We start from the raw sequence: 15,674 nt of genomic DNA on the forward strand, positions 1-15,674 counted from the left end.
TGCAATTCTTTTCCGGGCTATTTCTCAGCAACTAATGACCGGAATTCAATGAAACTTTATGGGAAGCTTCACTACCAAGAGGAGATGTGCATATTATCAGCGGTTTCTGGTCCGATGATTTTTCACCTAGTTAAGACCCTTTGAAATTTTATATAAAAAATTCTTGTCCCCCCAACTACTGTACCCTCAAGACGTTTCCTTTTATCTAAATATATAGTGCAATATTGTGACCAAAAAACACCTTGGGGAGCATTACCCGTCTCCGACGGTTTCTTGTTTGAAGAAGTTGCAGATTTTGATTATTACAGTGCTCACACTGGCCTTCAGAAAATAATAGCCATATTTTTTTCCTTAAAAAAATAATAGCCAAAACAGACGCGGACTTTTCTGCAAAATGGTACTGAAGGCAAAAAGAAAAAAACAATGAATCTCATTTTGTCTACGTTTTATCAAATGTATATCTATTGGATTTTAAAACAAGCATAACATCAGTGTCATTCTCTTCTCAAATTATATCATGGCTTTACAAAAGAATACAATCAAGGTTGTGGTGTGACTTAACAAACCAGACATCAGCTACAGTTACATACATACATACTTTAAAACAAAAAGATAAATACTTTTATTAAAGTACTATTAATAAAATAAGAGAACTGCCCTTTCAAATTGTTCAATTTTTAAAGTCTGTCTAGGTGCAAGTTCTGGTTAGTACAATGCAAAATATTGTCAACCAGACCATCCGTAACACCGCATATGTATTCGTCATTCTATAAAAATGTTATAAAGAACGCAGAAAGTAAATTAAAATCGACAAACCGTACCGTATCTGAAAACGACTGTCCGAAAACATGTCGAGATACCTCTTTTGAACATGAAATAAAATATGCATATCGTTTGACTGCAGAAAATAAAAACCCCAATCTTGCGAAATGCAATCAATATAGGTTGAAATATTGTTTTAAAATGTTATATTGCAGTGCTTTACTTTACTCATAGATACATAATTTAAAATTGCGAGATGGGGGACATTTGCAACATACGTAGAATGGTACGGTTTTCAGAAAGTAGCGAAAACGCGAATAATAGCAACCTTGTAAAACTGGAGCTTTTATTAACCAGGTTTTCCGAAGGAAAAAACTGGTTATTAGATTGGCGAATGCGGGCGGGCTGGCTGGCTGGCGGGCTGGCGGGCTGGCTGGCTGGCTGGCGGGCTGGCGGGCTGGCGGAATAAGCTTGTCCGGGCCATAACTATGTCGTTCATTGTCAGATTTTAAAATCATTTGGCACATTTGTTCACCATCATTGGACGGTGTGTCACGCGAAATAATTACGTCGATATCTCCAAGGTCAAGGTCACACTTTGAGTTCAAAGGTCAAAAATGGCCATAAATGAGCTTGTCCGAGCCATAACTATGTCGTTCATCGTCAGATTTTAAAATCATTTGGCACATTTGTTCACCATCATTGGACGGTGTGTCGCGCGAAATAATTACGTCGATATCTCCAAGGTCAAGGTCACACTTTGAGTTCAAAGGTCAAAAATGGCCATAAATGAGCTTGTCCTGGCCATAACTATGTCATTCATTGTGAGATTTTAAAATCATTTGGCACATTTGTTAACCATCATGGGACGGTGTGTCCCACGAAAGAATCACGTCAATATCTCCAATGTCAAGGTCGCCACGACTAAAAATAGATTTAAAAAAAAAAAAAACTTACAAAGGGGGTTAATTTTTTTTGGTCATTTCAAAAGTTCAGTTTGAGTTTTCTCCCTTTATCAGATTTTTTTTTCACAATGAAAACCTGGTTTTGTGACAATTTTGTCACTTGTTCTACTTACCTTTGAAAAGTGTCGAATGTTTTTAACGCTAATTTGTTTTTTTAGCAACAAAAACACATTAATTATAGAAAAATAACAAAATCGGCTTCTTCTTATTATTATAAAGAAACATTAAAGCAGACGACATTTAGCGTTAGCTGACTTTAAATCAATTACGGGATTATTTGAGCAACGTAAACAAAATTATTACAAAAAAATGAAATCATTATCACACATCAAGAAATGTTGAAGCAAATGACAGATAGCGGTAATGCCGGGGATAATTAGTTGATGATGATAATAATTATTTAATCAAGAAAAGATCAACGTAATCTAATTGCAGAAAAAAAACGGCGTGATAAACTAAACCAGCCGACAATATTCGCGGCGATTTTCAATAATGCCGCTTAAATAATAATTGATGAAAAAATAACGAAAATCTGACAGTTACCGATAATTGGTAAAGCACTGGGAGATTAAAGACATTTTTTTCCGAAATTTATCACTTCTGTCGGACACTGATTCAGAAAAACGCTCTAGGCCAGGATATCGCAGAAGTATTGACGTGTGTATGACAATACACAGGGTCGACTGTGTACACAGGTTATCTCGTTATCTACTTTTCCTGCTTGATGGCCTGATTTACAGGCCTTTCGCATTCGCTGGAAAACTTTTAGAGGCTAAATTTTTTTAATGTAGGCGGATAAAATAATCGCCATTTTTTCTAGACAATTTTAAGAAATAATAGCCTGTGGAATTAAATAATTGCCATTGGTCATAATGCATACATGCCATAATTTTCTAGGTCCAAAGCGGGACATTCCATAAAAAATTGTCGGGACATTTGACCAAAAAGCAGGACACCTAAAACGATCTATCATTCCACCTTTACTATAGTCAGTATAGTACTAACAAAAACTCTTGATACTTTTATTCAAGACATAAAACATCTGATATGAAGCATGAAATCTAAAACATAACAATAACAGTTTTATTAAATAAGACAATAGCAAACAACGTAGATAATATTCATCTGTTTAAGAGTACAAAATCTAGAACATTACGACAACAATACTCATTATATTAATTTCAATGGCAAACATTAACGCAGGGGAGGCTATCCAGTTGACTGAAAGTACGGGTTACAGTACACTATCTACCGAACAGTTACATCAGTTACACACGGAATGCGCGGCCGTACACATTTCCGTATTTTGTTTTCTTCCTATATACACAGATTAAACTGAATTGTGAATTGTCAGGCGCTGTATTGGGGTTACATATATATATATATATAGTGTCAAACTGTCATGAATAACAACACGTTGTTTTTATTACAATAACACAAGACAAGATGGGTAACTATTTTACTGTTTGTTGCGATGTTTTTTAAGCATGTGTCCATGCGCAGTTTGTTACTTGTCAATTGTCGCGGCTTAATTGGAGTAGGGTCAAACTGTCATGCATAGCATCTCGTTGTTTTTAGCTTAATTGGAGTAGGGTCAAACTGTCATGCATAGCACCTCGTTGTTTTTATAACAATTACACTAGACAGGATGGGTATCACTTATTGGACTGTTTGTTGCGATTTTGGTATATTGCACATTCGGAATATCCCGCTATATTGGAACTAAACATTGAATGGAAAAGACTCATTTATGACGTAGCGTTAATTTTACAAAACAATTGTTTTTTTAAACCGTTTCAAACAAATACAAAATAAACACATTTTCAACATTTATTTTATTATAATAAAACTATCGATAGCAATAAGCGACCACTATCTTGAAGACCACCATGGTGTGAATGCCTGATGAAATCAATAATTAGCCGATAAATCGCTGATAAGGTGTCATAAACAACACTGGTACACACGATAAGTAGACTCGGATTGTTAATTGGGGGTCAATAAAGGGATTAGCAGTGTTAAGTGTTAGCGAAACAGAGCTTGAATAGCGAATTTTATTGGGAACCTATACACCTTACATCGTTTTTTACGAATGTCGGGACAAATCGTCTCATGGCGGGACGGCGGGACAAAGGGCCCAAAAGCGGGACTGTCCCGCCGAGATCGGGACGTATGGCATGTATGTCATAATGTCTGGCAGCAGCGTGAGCACAGATTATTAGATTATTGGATGGCGTGCAGGCGTAGGTAAGTTTTCTTTCAATGAGTTTGCAGATATAAGGCTTAAGAAAATTTGGAGCTAGTAGGGTGATGGTCACTTACTACAAATGAAAAACTGTTTTCACTGTATAACGTAAGGTAGGATGTAATTAAGGTAAAATTTTGTGTGTAGAAACATACAGTGCTATCTTGGGATTCATAGATTTAAAACAGGGCGAGTAAACCAGTATTTGCCTGGTTTGTAGGAGGATCTCAGGAAGATTGAGGCCATCGACTGGTTGGTGTTTGACATTGTGCAGCGAGCAGAGGCCATGAAACAGGCCAACGCTGTCATGAGGACATTCATAGGTAACGCACGGAGTATAAGTTTTTGTGATACTAATGAAATAATTGCTGTCCCATGAAATATATGTTCTATCATAGACATAACTTGATTAGTATTGACTTGAAAAACCTGTTTTGACCACCAGAGTTATCAAAATGTTTGTAACTTTGAGCATTGATTTGAGCTTTGTTACTTTGAGCATTAATTTGAGCTTTGTTACTTTGAGCATTGATTTGAGCTTTACTCTGGGAAAACCCAGCTAAATGCATGTGTGTATTGTCTCTGATTGGCACGTGCAGTCCACTCAGGGACAACACTTTCTGCTTTTATGTTATTTTTTGTGTTAAGGAAATCTCTTTGCAGCGAAAATTTTGTTTAGGCAGAATGTGTGGTCCCTGTTAAGCCCATGCAAACTGTACAGGATAATCTGGAACAAGACTTTAGACACATGCAGTAAGCCCTGTTTTCATAGAAAAGGGCATTCATTTATTTTAAATATTGAGAATTAAAAAGAGCTGAAGGATTAATGTAGTCTTGGGGCTAGTAGAGGGGCTTTGCTACTTAAAGTGTGTATGCACGATTTTGTCAAATATTTATGAATTTACAAAAAAAATTGTGTATAAAATGTTTAAAAATCTTATTATACATATATTTCAATAAAAATCAAAATAAAAGTTAGCAAAAAAATGTGTCGAAAAATACGAAATAAGACAGATATTTTATTCTCAAATCGCAAATGTCTGCACAGTTGAAATCGCCAGCATGCATGAACGATGTGAATCTAAATTTAGTTTTAGTGCAGATTTGTTCATACAACACAAAGACACAATTTTGTTTTACGGATCATTTTAATTTCCTGCAACAATGTCTATTCAAACGACAAACGAAGAAGACGAATGCTTCGGTTATTGTAGGAAAATATGTACCAAATATCTGCATCACAATCTGCTCTGGATGCTAATTTGTCTTAACTGCATTTTATGAAATTATTCTTCAATCTATAATTGTTCTTGCCTATTTTGTGTTATTGTAACATAGTTTTATCAATAAATTACAATTTATAAACACATATACAAATCATGCCCACTTTAATACCAGAGTGCTTACATCAAATATACCAAAGGTGATGGTAGTGCCACAATTCTTGTTTGCATATGCCGTAAGTTACTGTAGAATTTTTAACTTTTAAACACTTTGCTTTGTGTGTTTAGCAGTAACTGATCACATACAGTTTTTCAGTAATCTTGCTCACTTAAAATTCAAAAGGCTAATAAAAATCGAATCAATATAACATAAGAACCTAATGTGTTAATGAACAGAAATTTGAATCTGTTTTACATTAAGAAGCATGCAAATATCTGAAATTTATATCAAGCATCTGTCTAAATCAATGATGATTGAATACTAAAGCATTGAAGATTGCTGCCAATGGTTTGCATATTTATGCTTTTCTTTGGCAGCATAAATTCCCCCCTTCAAAGAAGAGGGAGTACCGGTATATTGTTTTGCACATGTCCGTCGGTTAGTCGGTCGGTCGGTCCGTCCACCAGATGGTTTCCGGATAATAACTCAAGAACGCTTAGATCATGAAACTTCATAGGTACATTGATCATGACTGGCAGATGACCGCTATTGATTTTCAGGTCACAACGTATTCACACAATGGCTGCCACTACAACTGACAGCCCATATGGGGGGCATGCATGTTTTACAAACATCCCTTGTTCAAGAAAGGTAGTGAAATTTTAACATTAATTTCTTTGTTTAATTGTGCTTTCTTTCAGCTTTGAAGAAGTTGGATGCTGCCAAGGCTGTGTTTGAGAAATTACCTCCAGATTCTGTGGACATTGTTCATAAAGTATGGCATCAACAGGTATGAGAAACAATATCAACATCATTGTTTTCACATAGTTGGTGGAGTTTTGGGATGTTGTTAAACATTGGCAATGTATACATAATATAGGCTATGACTCAATTTTTTGTCTAAAAAGGCATAGCGTTAGCAAACATTGTAAATGTTGTTTATTTTACTCAACCTGTCTAATTTGCTGGATGCTGTCAGGGCTTCAATCAAGTTTGTCAAATGTTGATTTTGTTTTTGGAGAGCATTTCATTGCTAGTTTGTCCTTCCTTCCTTCCGTCACACTTTTCCGTCACACTTTTGATACAGTTTCTCATAGCGCCTTCAATCATTTACCGATCTCTTACATATTGGGCATGTAGGTACCTTGCATGGACCTCTACCTGTTGATGAGGTCACTGGGGTCAAGGTCATCGTGTCTAATAATAGATTTTCTCAAGGTCACACTTTGGTTACTGTTTCTCATAGCGAACATAAGGGGAGCATGCATCGTTTTCAACGATACTTGTCGGAATATGCTGTAGACCTATTATGGTCAGTTAGTTTTCCCCTTGTACTCAAGAATGACACAATTTGGCCATTTGGCCTTTGAATTTTGCCAACTCAGATATTTTATGTTGCCTTTTTCATCAGTTTGTTTCTCTCTTTTAGACGGGTACACCTCAGCTCCCCCTGCAAGACCGCAACACAGTCAGGGAATATCTGTGCATCAAAGCGTACCTTGTAAGTGTTCCATGGACATATTTATTATTATCAGACAACATAATTGCGTTTTTGCTTTTAAGTATTGTCCCATATTAGCCTGTGCAGTCACCACAAGGATGACTTTAACATAAAAAAGTGTAAAGCGTCCCTGATATGCCTTTTCTATGTGGACTGTATACATTGTATGGGATGTTTGTCCATCATTCTGTCTGTCTGGCGGAAGACACTTATTATTGTCCCCTACCGGTGAAACTGTGGGGGACTTATGGTTTGCGCTCCGCCTGTCTGTCAGTACATGTATGTCAGTCTGTCACACTTTTCTGGATCCTGCGATAACTTTAAAAGTTCTTAATATTTTTTCATGAAACTTGAAATATGGATAGATGGCAATATGGAGATTATGCACGTCATTTCATTTTGTTCCTACGTCGAAAATTCTGGTTGCAATGGTAACAAATACACACACAACAAATTCTGACAATGGTGGTGTTTCACAGGTAGGGGACCATATTGCTTGACAATAGTCTTGTTTTAAATGCATTCCTCTACAGTTTTCAATGTACAACATTTAATCTTGCAGACGTACGGGATTGCAAACAGAAATGTAGAATCACTCTTGTTGATTAGCACATATTGTTTGTGCCATTTCAGAAATGTGACTTAAGCATACCTTGAATATATTAGTGGTTATTTTTGTATGCTCCCGGTAGGGTGGCATTGAGCAGTCGCACTGTCTTTTGGTCAGTCCCTCTGTCCATCCATCATTCCATTTTCTGGACTTTTTTCCTTAACGCTTTAAGGTGTTTTCTAGCGGTTTTTCACGAAATGTTTGCAGATATATAGCTGATTTTGTTTCTTGGCAAAGTTATGGGCCTTGGACATTGAAATTTTCAGTATAATAAACATTTCGCGAGTTTTTTAACGAAACAATTTAAGATACTGTCCAAGGCCTGTAACTTTGCCACATATCAAAAGAAAATAACTTTGTCATGATGTTTTCAATGAGGATATAGCTGCTGTGTGGCTTCAAAGTGCAGAAGAGGGCATTTTGTTTCTCAAATGCAGCTCTTTTTGTTGTTTTGCTATACTCATAGTTTTCATATGTTATGATTGTTTATTTTGCATGAAATGTTTATTCAAAGAAATCTTCATTTATAACACTATGCCTATGTGTGCAAGGATGCCATGGAGAGTTTCAATGACTGGATGCAGCACTACCACCACGGTAAGCCTGTGCGCCCGCACGTGCCTCAGGGAGGCTCCTTCACGGACCGTGTCGCGTACGAACATCGACTCAAGCAGTACGAGCAGGAACACGACCGCTGGCATCATAATCTCCTTATGCAGACTCAGGTAGCAGGAATACACTTGTTGTCCCGTACCGGTGAAACCAGAGGGGACTTATGGTTTGCGCTCTGTCTGTCTGTCAGTCAGTCATTCTGTCACACTTTTCTGGATCCTGCGATAACTTTAAAAGTTCTTCATATTATTTTTATGAAACATGAAACATGGACAGATGGCAATGTGGAGATTATGCACGTTATTTTATTTTGTTTCTATGTCAAGAATTCTGGTTGCTATAGCAACAAATAGACTAGAAATATTGCTGAAAATATGGCTTTGCAAAAGTCTTGTTGTTTATAGAATAGCCCTTGTGTTTGTTTGAAGGATTTTCTTTTTTATAGAAATTATGGTATCAGGGCTTTACCTGAATTGCATTTGATTGAACAAGTTCCGGAGATTGAAAAAAGATGTGCACTGCAAGATATGCATGCGAGTTTTTATGCCCCCAGATCGATTGATTGCAGTTATATTGTTTTTGTTCTGTCTGTTTGTCATTGTATGTGTGTGTCTGTCTGTCATTGTATGAGTGTGTCTGTCTCAAAACTTTAACCTTTGCCATAACTTTTGCAATATTGAAGATAGCAACTTGACATTTGGCATGCGTGTGTATCTCATGGAGCTGCACATTTTGAGTGGTGAAAGGTCAAGGTCATCCTTTAAGGTCAAAGGTCAAGGTCAAATATTGAAGATAGCAACTTGATATTTGGCATGCATGTCGATCTCATGGAGCTGCACATTTGGAGTGGTGAAAGGTCAATGTCATCATTTAAGGTCAAAGGTCAAATATATGGGTTGGGGCATTGTGTTTCACAAACAAAGCTCTTGTTTTAAGTAGGAATGGATGAAGAATTTAGTAATAAAACAAACATGGCAATATCCATTGTATGCATCAACATCTATTAAAATGCTTACCAAATTGCCTTCAGTCTATGTATATATTTCTTTAATCAATGCAATTTGTTACAACATTGTCAAGAATAAAACCTGTTTAAACTGAACAATAAAAGTGTTAATAGATCAATAAAGATTTCTAAATCTTCAAGGCATAACCAACTTTGTAATTCTTATAAAATGCCTTTGAAGTGTATTATGAGCCGGGTAATATTTCAAGGTAGCTGTAGGCGTGTTGCATGGTTAGCAAGTGGTAAATTCAAAATGCGTCTTATATATTTTACTAAGTTCTATACATATATACTATTTGTATTGGAGACTAGAAGGAAATGTTAAAGGTGTCAACTGTTGTTTTATGTTATTGTATGAACTGAAGATTGATGAATGACAAAAAATACACCTTTAAAACTTAAATGTTTTTTGTATTTTTGTACATTATGATTTCAATTTCAATTCTAAGAATTTAGGATCAGATTTTGTACTTGTTACATTTTTGTAAAGACTTTTGTTTGCACACAAATATAACTTTAGTTTGCATTGAGCAACCTTGATGCAAAATTAGATATAACAAGCTGATATGGAAAACCTGCATTTCGACAAGTTGGGTAAATTCACAATTGCTAAAATAGAATGATTGGGGGTATATTGTTTTTGGCCAGTCTGTCTGTCATTCTGTCCCAAAACTTTAACAAAACTTTAACCTTGGTTAAAGTTTTGCGATAACTTTTGCTATATTGAAAATAGCAACTTGATATTTTGCATGCATGTGTATCTCATGAAGCTGCTCATTTTGAGTGGTGAAAGGTCAAGGTCGTCCTTCAAGGTCAAAGGTCAAATATATGGCTTCTAAGCGGGGCAGTAGGGGACATTGTGATTCTGACAAACGCATCTCTTGTTTTATACATTACGTATTTCAATACATATTGGGATATTTTGATGAAATGTTGTATGTAGGTAGCTGACATGCTGATCTTAGTGGGATTACATTGGGCTAGTGGGGTCAAGGTCAATGTTACCAAATATAGAAAATGTTTCCACTAAATAACTTGATATTGCTTTAAGGTATTGTGCTGAAACCAGTGAGTAGCCAACATACATGTACATACATGTAGATTGAATATAGGACCAATCAGGTCAATATGAAGGCCACTGTTTCTAAACATAGGATAACAGTCTCAATTGATTAATTTGAGTTTTAATCAAGGTTTTGTGTTAATATTTGGAAATATGAAGATTATGCATGACTTTTCTTTATTCAGAGGTGAAATGTAACTACAAGTATGATGTAATATTGCAAAAGTTCATAAAACATGATATTGGAATTTGGTTCTCATTGGTAGAAATATGTACACACACTCATGATATGTGTTGCAAGGTTTATCATACAAGTAATTTTCCATTTCCAGACCACAAAGGAGCACATCTACAATGTCCTTTTGTTTGCTGATGGTGGATGGATGGTGGACCAAGCACCAGTAAGTAAAATGTAATTCTAGGATGCTTGTATTATATTAACTTAGACTTCAAGCTAATTTTTATGTCCCCCACGGCCACCACTATAGTGGGGGACATATTGCTTTTGCCCTGTCTGTTGATTTGTTGCTTTATTGGTTTGTTTGTTTGCGTCAAACTTCAACATTTTGCCATAACTTTTGCAATATTGAAGATAGCAACTTCATATTTGGCATGCATGTGTATCTCATGGAGCTACACATTTTGAGTGGTGAAAGGTCAAGGTCAAAGGTCAAAAAATCAAATCCAAGGAAAGTAATAAAAATCAAATCGGCGCAGAAGGGGACATAGTGTTTCTGACAAACACCTTTCTTGTTACTTATTATTTTTGTTTGCATGAAAGTCATCTTGCTTTTTTCCTCGCAAGAGAGTGTGTCTTCTCATTTATCATTTAAAGACAGTGGTGTAAAATTGTTTCGCATGGTTTATGGCTTCCAAATAATAAAATTGGCTTTTATCCTGTTTGTTTGCAATTTTAATTTTACAAAATGGGCTATATATTGGGAACTAATTGTATAGCAAAGAACTTTTTAAGTTTACAACTCAGGTGCACATTATTTTGATGCTTTTGTAGTCCCTGAGGATTCAAATTAAAGATCTTTCTTATAAGATTCAAGCTTTAAACGCGTCAATTCCAACCCTAAGATACTGATGAGCAGCAAACAGCATTAAACCTAAAAAGCCTGCTAGTAACTGGCAGTCAGTGAAGGTTTTATGCTGTTTGCTGCTCATCAGTGTCTTAGAGTTGGAATGTAAGTATTTAAAAATTGAAATTTAGCCTTACATTTACTTTGATTTTGCTAGTGTGTACAAAGTGCATATCTCAGTGGTGAAGGATTAAGTAATGGAGTGTGAAAAATTAATAAAACATTAGCTTTATTTATTTTTTGTTATGTAAAGATCATTACATCACAAATATATTGGGTACAAATTGTAAAGCAAAGCACTTAACAACATCTCCACTTTACCACTCTAAAGGAAGACGTTGATGAGGACATAGCTGATCACAGTGGGGATGACGAGGCTGGTCAGCGTTCAAGCCAATTAGACCGACTTCGCAGACTTGTGTTGCCAGGGCTTGTGTTTTTGCTTCACAATGTGCTGCACACCAGCGAGCAGTACCAGGAGAGCCTGCGCATAGCAGATGTCATCGCATCTGAACAACATAGGCTCTACATGGTATATATACTGTCTGGAATGTGTTTATTTAAGCTTTGCACTGGGAAAACAGGGCTTAATGCATGTGTATAAAGCATCGTCCCAGATTAGCCTGTGCAGTATGCACCTTAACTTGATTTTCCATTTAAAATACTTCTTTTTGACGAAAATATTTTATAAAATTATAAAGTGTAGTCCCTTATTAGTCTGTGCGGACTGATCAGGCCAATCTGGGACCACAACTTACACAGATAAATTAAGCCCTGTGTTCAAGGAGCTAGCCTTGTTTTGATTCTAAACAAAAATAGTTTTGGTAGAGCACTGGACAACAAATCTGAACAGGTTCTAGTCCTGGCCCGGTCAAATAACGTGCTTGGGGATTGGTCATGAAGTTATTTCTGTTGCTATTCTACCCATATCTCTGATTTATTTAGGTCAGTTTTCATTTAATAGAAAAGGTATGTGCACTTTGTACCAGTAACCCAGCTTACCTAGAAAGTGTTAGTGGGCTAACTTACTGCCTTTACATAAATGGAATCCTGTTTCCCATGGCAAAAAAAATCATGCAAACAAACAAAACTGAATGATGAAATGAAATTATTCTTTTGAGTCCTTTTAGTGTAAACATGATTATTGTCTTCAATATTTGACTTATGGTTTGCACTCCGTCTGTCAGTCAGTCTGTCTGTCACACTTTTCTGGATCCTGCGATAACTTTATGTTAAGTTAATAGTTCTTCATATTTTTTCATGAAACTTGAGACATGGATAGATGGCAATATGGAAATTATGCACGTCATTTCATTTTGTTCCTAAGAATTCTGGTTGCTATGGCAACAAAAAAAAAAATATTCTGACAATGGTGGAGTTTCACCGGTAGGGGACAATATTGCTTGGCAATCTCTTATTAAATCTAAATTGCATGGAAAGCCATCAGGCTTATTGAATCGCTCTTGGGTCCGTTTCCTGAATAGAACCAGTAATTGTTGTCTTTTGGAGAGATCTAAAGAACACTTGAACCCGTGACCTCTCGGTCTCTAAGCAGACACCATATGTCACTTCAAACTTGCAACCTTTTGATGTCACAGTCAACAATTTCCATATTCAAGCTGATGTTTTTTATGATATTTTGTTGTCTTCTGTGTAGGTTTTATTCAATCATATATCTGTTGAACAGCTTATAAACTCCTTCAAAGTTCACAATCATGCAGCGTAAGAAAATATAACGAGTTGAAAGAAGTGCTAAGCCATCGCTTATCCTTGAATTTGATATATGAGTTCATGCTATCAATTACCATTTGGAAACCTGGGCTTAATGAATGAGCATAAAGTGTTTTCTAGATTAGCCATGGCAGCGCGCACAGGCTAATCATGAGCAACACATTCCGCATGCACTGAATTTTTGTTTACAAGAGAACTCCTTTAAACAATTAATTCCATAAAGGCCTTAACCCTTTCAGTGCGGGAACCGAATTTTAAAGGCCTTTGCAAACAGTTTGGATCCAGATGAGACGCCACAGAACGTGGAGTCTCATCAGGATCCAAACTGTTTGCTTTTCTGATAGTATTCTTTGAAAAAAATCGAAGAAAATGCTAATTTTAGAAATTCAGCAGACGACATTTAAGCAGACGACAAATTTCCCAGCATGCAAAGGGTTAAGTCTTGTCCCTGATCAGCCTGTGCAGTCAACAGGCTAATCAGGGAAGACACTTTTAACTTCTCTTTACGAACATGCATTTAGTCCAGTGTTCCCAGATAGATGCCCCATATTTTTAACTTTGCAGGTATTTCGCAAGGAGGAAATGCAGAGGTTGCTTCTGTTGCTGCGAGAATCGTCACTGAAACTTCTTGACCAGGGAAGAGGGCCACTGGGATATGAAAGGGACTAATAGCTGTAAAGAGACAACTAGCTTAGTGTATGAATTGAAATAGCAGACTTGGGATCTGAGAGAGGGCCTTCACGGTGCAACCAGACATGTCATAGGACAATAATTAACATCAGTCCGCATTCATAAAATCATGTTATGAGGATATATCTGTTGAAGATGTTTGTGAATTACTTATTAAAAATTGAAGACATCAACTATATTCAAATTAAGGAAAATAATGATCTCACACAAAAGGAATAATGTTTAGTATGACTTGGTTGGTCTAAATTTTTGGATTTCTAGCGATTAGTTGTTCTTTGCTGAATACCTGCTGTAGTTTGTAATTTCTTTTGATGACCAATACAAAATCTCATTTGTTTTGATGTGTTGTGATGACATGAAAGTTTATATCTATATAACATGATGAATCCTTAATGAATGAACAAAAACTGTCTTGGTTGAAGCTCTTTAAAATAAATTACATCATCATTACATTTAAAATGTAAGTGATATGCGCAGGGTGTATGGAAAAGGAGTTAATGCATTTGAAGATAAATGAAAATGTAAATTATATGTTTATGTTTACGTCTGAGTGCATTAAATGAAATAATTAATTAAAAAGTATAATTAATTCATATGCTCTCGAAAATGTTTGTGTTCATCAGTTTTCTGCAACTACTATTGGAATAAAATTAAAACTGTACACTTTTCATCATGTGAGATCGCTTCTGCAGGTCTATACCTCTGACCTTCACATAAGCAGAATTATGCCATTTCTTCGTGGGCTTGATGATGGCTGCATTTAAGCAGATTTATGGCTCTTTTTATGCTTTGAAAATGCTGTGTTAATGTCTACTAAAGATATTCAATTAAAACTTATGTATTAAGGGTGATTCAATATGGTTATTGACAAAGCTTTATAACGCTGACCTGCAATATATTTAGAAGAATTATGGCCAGTTTTTAGCTCACCTGAGCGATAGCTCGGGGTGAGCTATTGTGATTACTCACCGTCCGGCGTCCGTCCGTCTGTCTGTCTGTCTGTCTGTAAACAATTTGTAAACATCTTCTTCTACTAAACCATTGAGCCAATTTCAACTAAATTTCATGTGGAGCATCCCTAGGTCATGGGACAAAAGAATTGTTAAAAGAAAATTGATCACATAACCAAGATGGCCGCCATGACCATATATGGTAAAAACCTTAAAAAATCTTCTTGTCAGAAACCGCTCATCAGATTTTCAAAAAATTTCACAGGGATGACCTTTGAAGGCTCCCCTGAAAAAGTTGTTCAAAGAAATTTGATTCGTCAAAAAACATGGCCGCAGGAGCTCGTTGAACTTTGCATGTTTATTCGTTTTTGCCTATTTTGTGAAAACTTTCAAAAATCTTCCACATTTTTTGTCCGATCCTTTCCAAATTTGCACAGTGTCTTTATATCAATGAGGACATAAACCCTACAAAAAATGAGCATTATTGGTCCATGAAGTACAGAATTACCTCCCCTTGAATTGAGAAAATGGTGTTTATGCAATAAAGTCCAAATTTTTCATTCAATTCTTTCCAAACTTGTAAGGATTTAGCATGGTTCAAACAAGGGAAACAACTACGGTTTATGCATGTTCTTTTTATTACAGATTTGCCTCCCTTTAATTCATTCAAAATCTCATTTTACAGCAGAGATTCCAAAGCTGACCTGTAAATGAGCCCCATATTTACTGCCAGAGCTAGGTTACCTTTTCCCATTGATCATTCTTAAGTATTGGTCTTGTAATGCTGCTACTGCTTCTGCTACTGCTACTGCTACTACTACTACTACTACTACTACTACTACTACTACTACTACTACTACTACTACTACTACTAGTACTACTACTACTAGTACTACTACTACTACTACTACCACCACCACCACCACCACAGCCACCACCACCACCACTACCACCACGTCTACTATTACTACTTCTACTACTACTGCCACTACTACTACTACTTTTACCACTACTACTACTACTACTACTACTACTACTACTACTACTACTACTACTACTACTACTACTACT

General features: G+C 36.2%; 1 protein-coding gene across 1 annotated transcript in view; it reads left to right on the forward strand.

Annotated features, from left to right (window-relative positions):
* Positions 1-13,990, forward strand: part of LOC127861902 (nuclear pore complex protein Nup107-like) — a 50,270-nt gene extending 36,280 nt beyond the window's left edge. Inside the window, exons 20-26 of the mRNA XM_052400624.1 lie at positions 4,193-4,295; positions 6,057-6,145; positions 6,785-6,856; positions 8,018-8,191; positions 10,480-10,548; positions 11,564-11,764; positions 13,528-13,990. Of these exons, the coding sequence (XP_052256584.1) occupies positions 4,193-4,295; positions 6,057-6,145; positions 6,785-6,856; positions 8,018-8,191; positions 10,480-10,548; positions 11,564-11,764; positions 13,528-13,632 (813 nt within the window). The 3' untranslated portion in view covers positions 13,633-13,990. The remainder of the gene's footprint in view (positions 1-4,192; positions 4,296-6,056; positions 6,146-6,784; positions 6,857-8,017; positions 8,192-10,479; positions 10,549-11,563; positions 11,765-13,527) is intronic.
* Positions 13,991-15,674: the final 1,684 nt, after the last annotated feature.

The sequence above is a fragment of the Dreissena polymorpha genome, chromosome 16 (assembly GCF_020536995.1).
Source record: "Dreissena polymorpha isolate Duluth1 chromosome 16, UMN_Dpol_1.0, whole genome shotgun sequence".
NCBI classification, from domain to species: Eukaryota; Metazoa; Mollusca; class Bivalvia; order Myida; family Dreissenidae; genus Dreissena; species Dreissena polymorpha.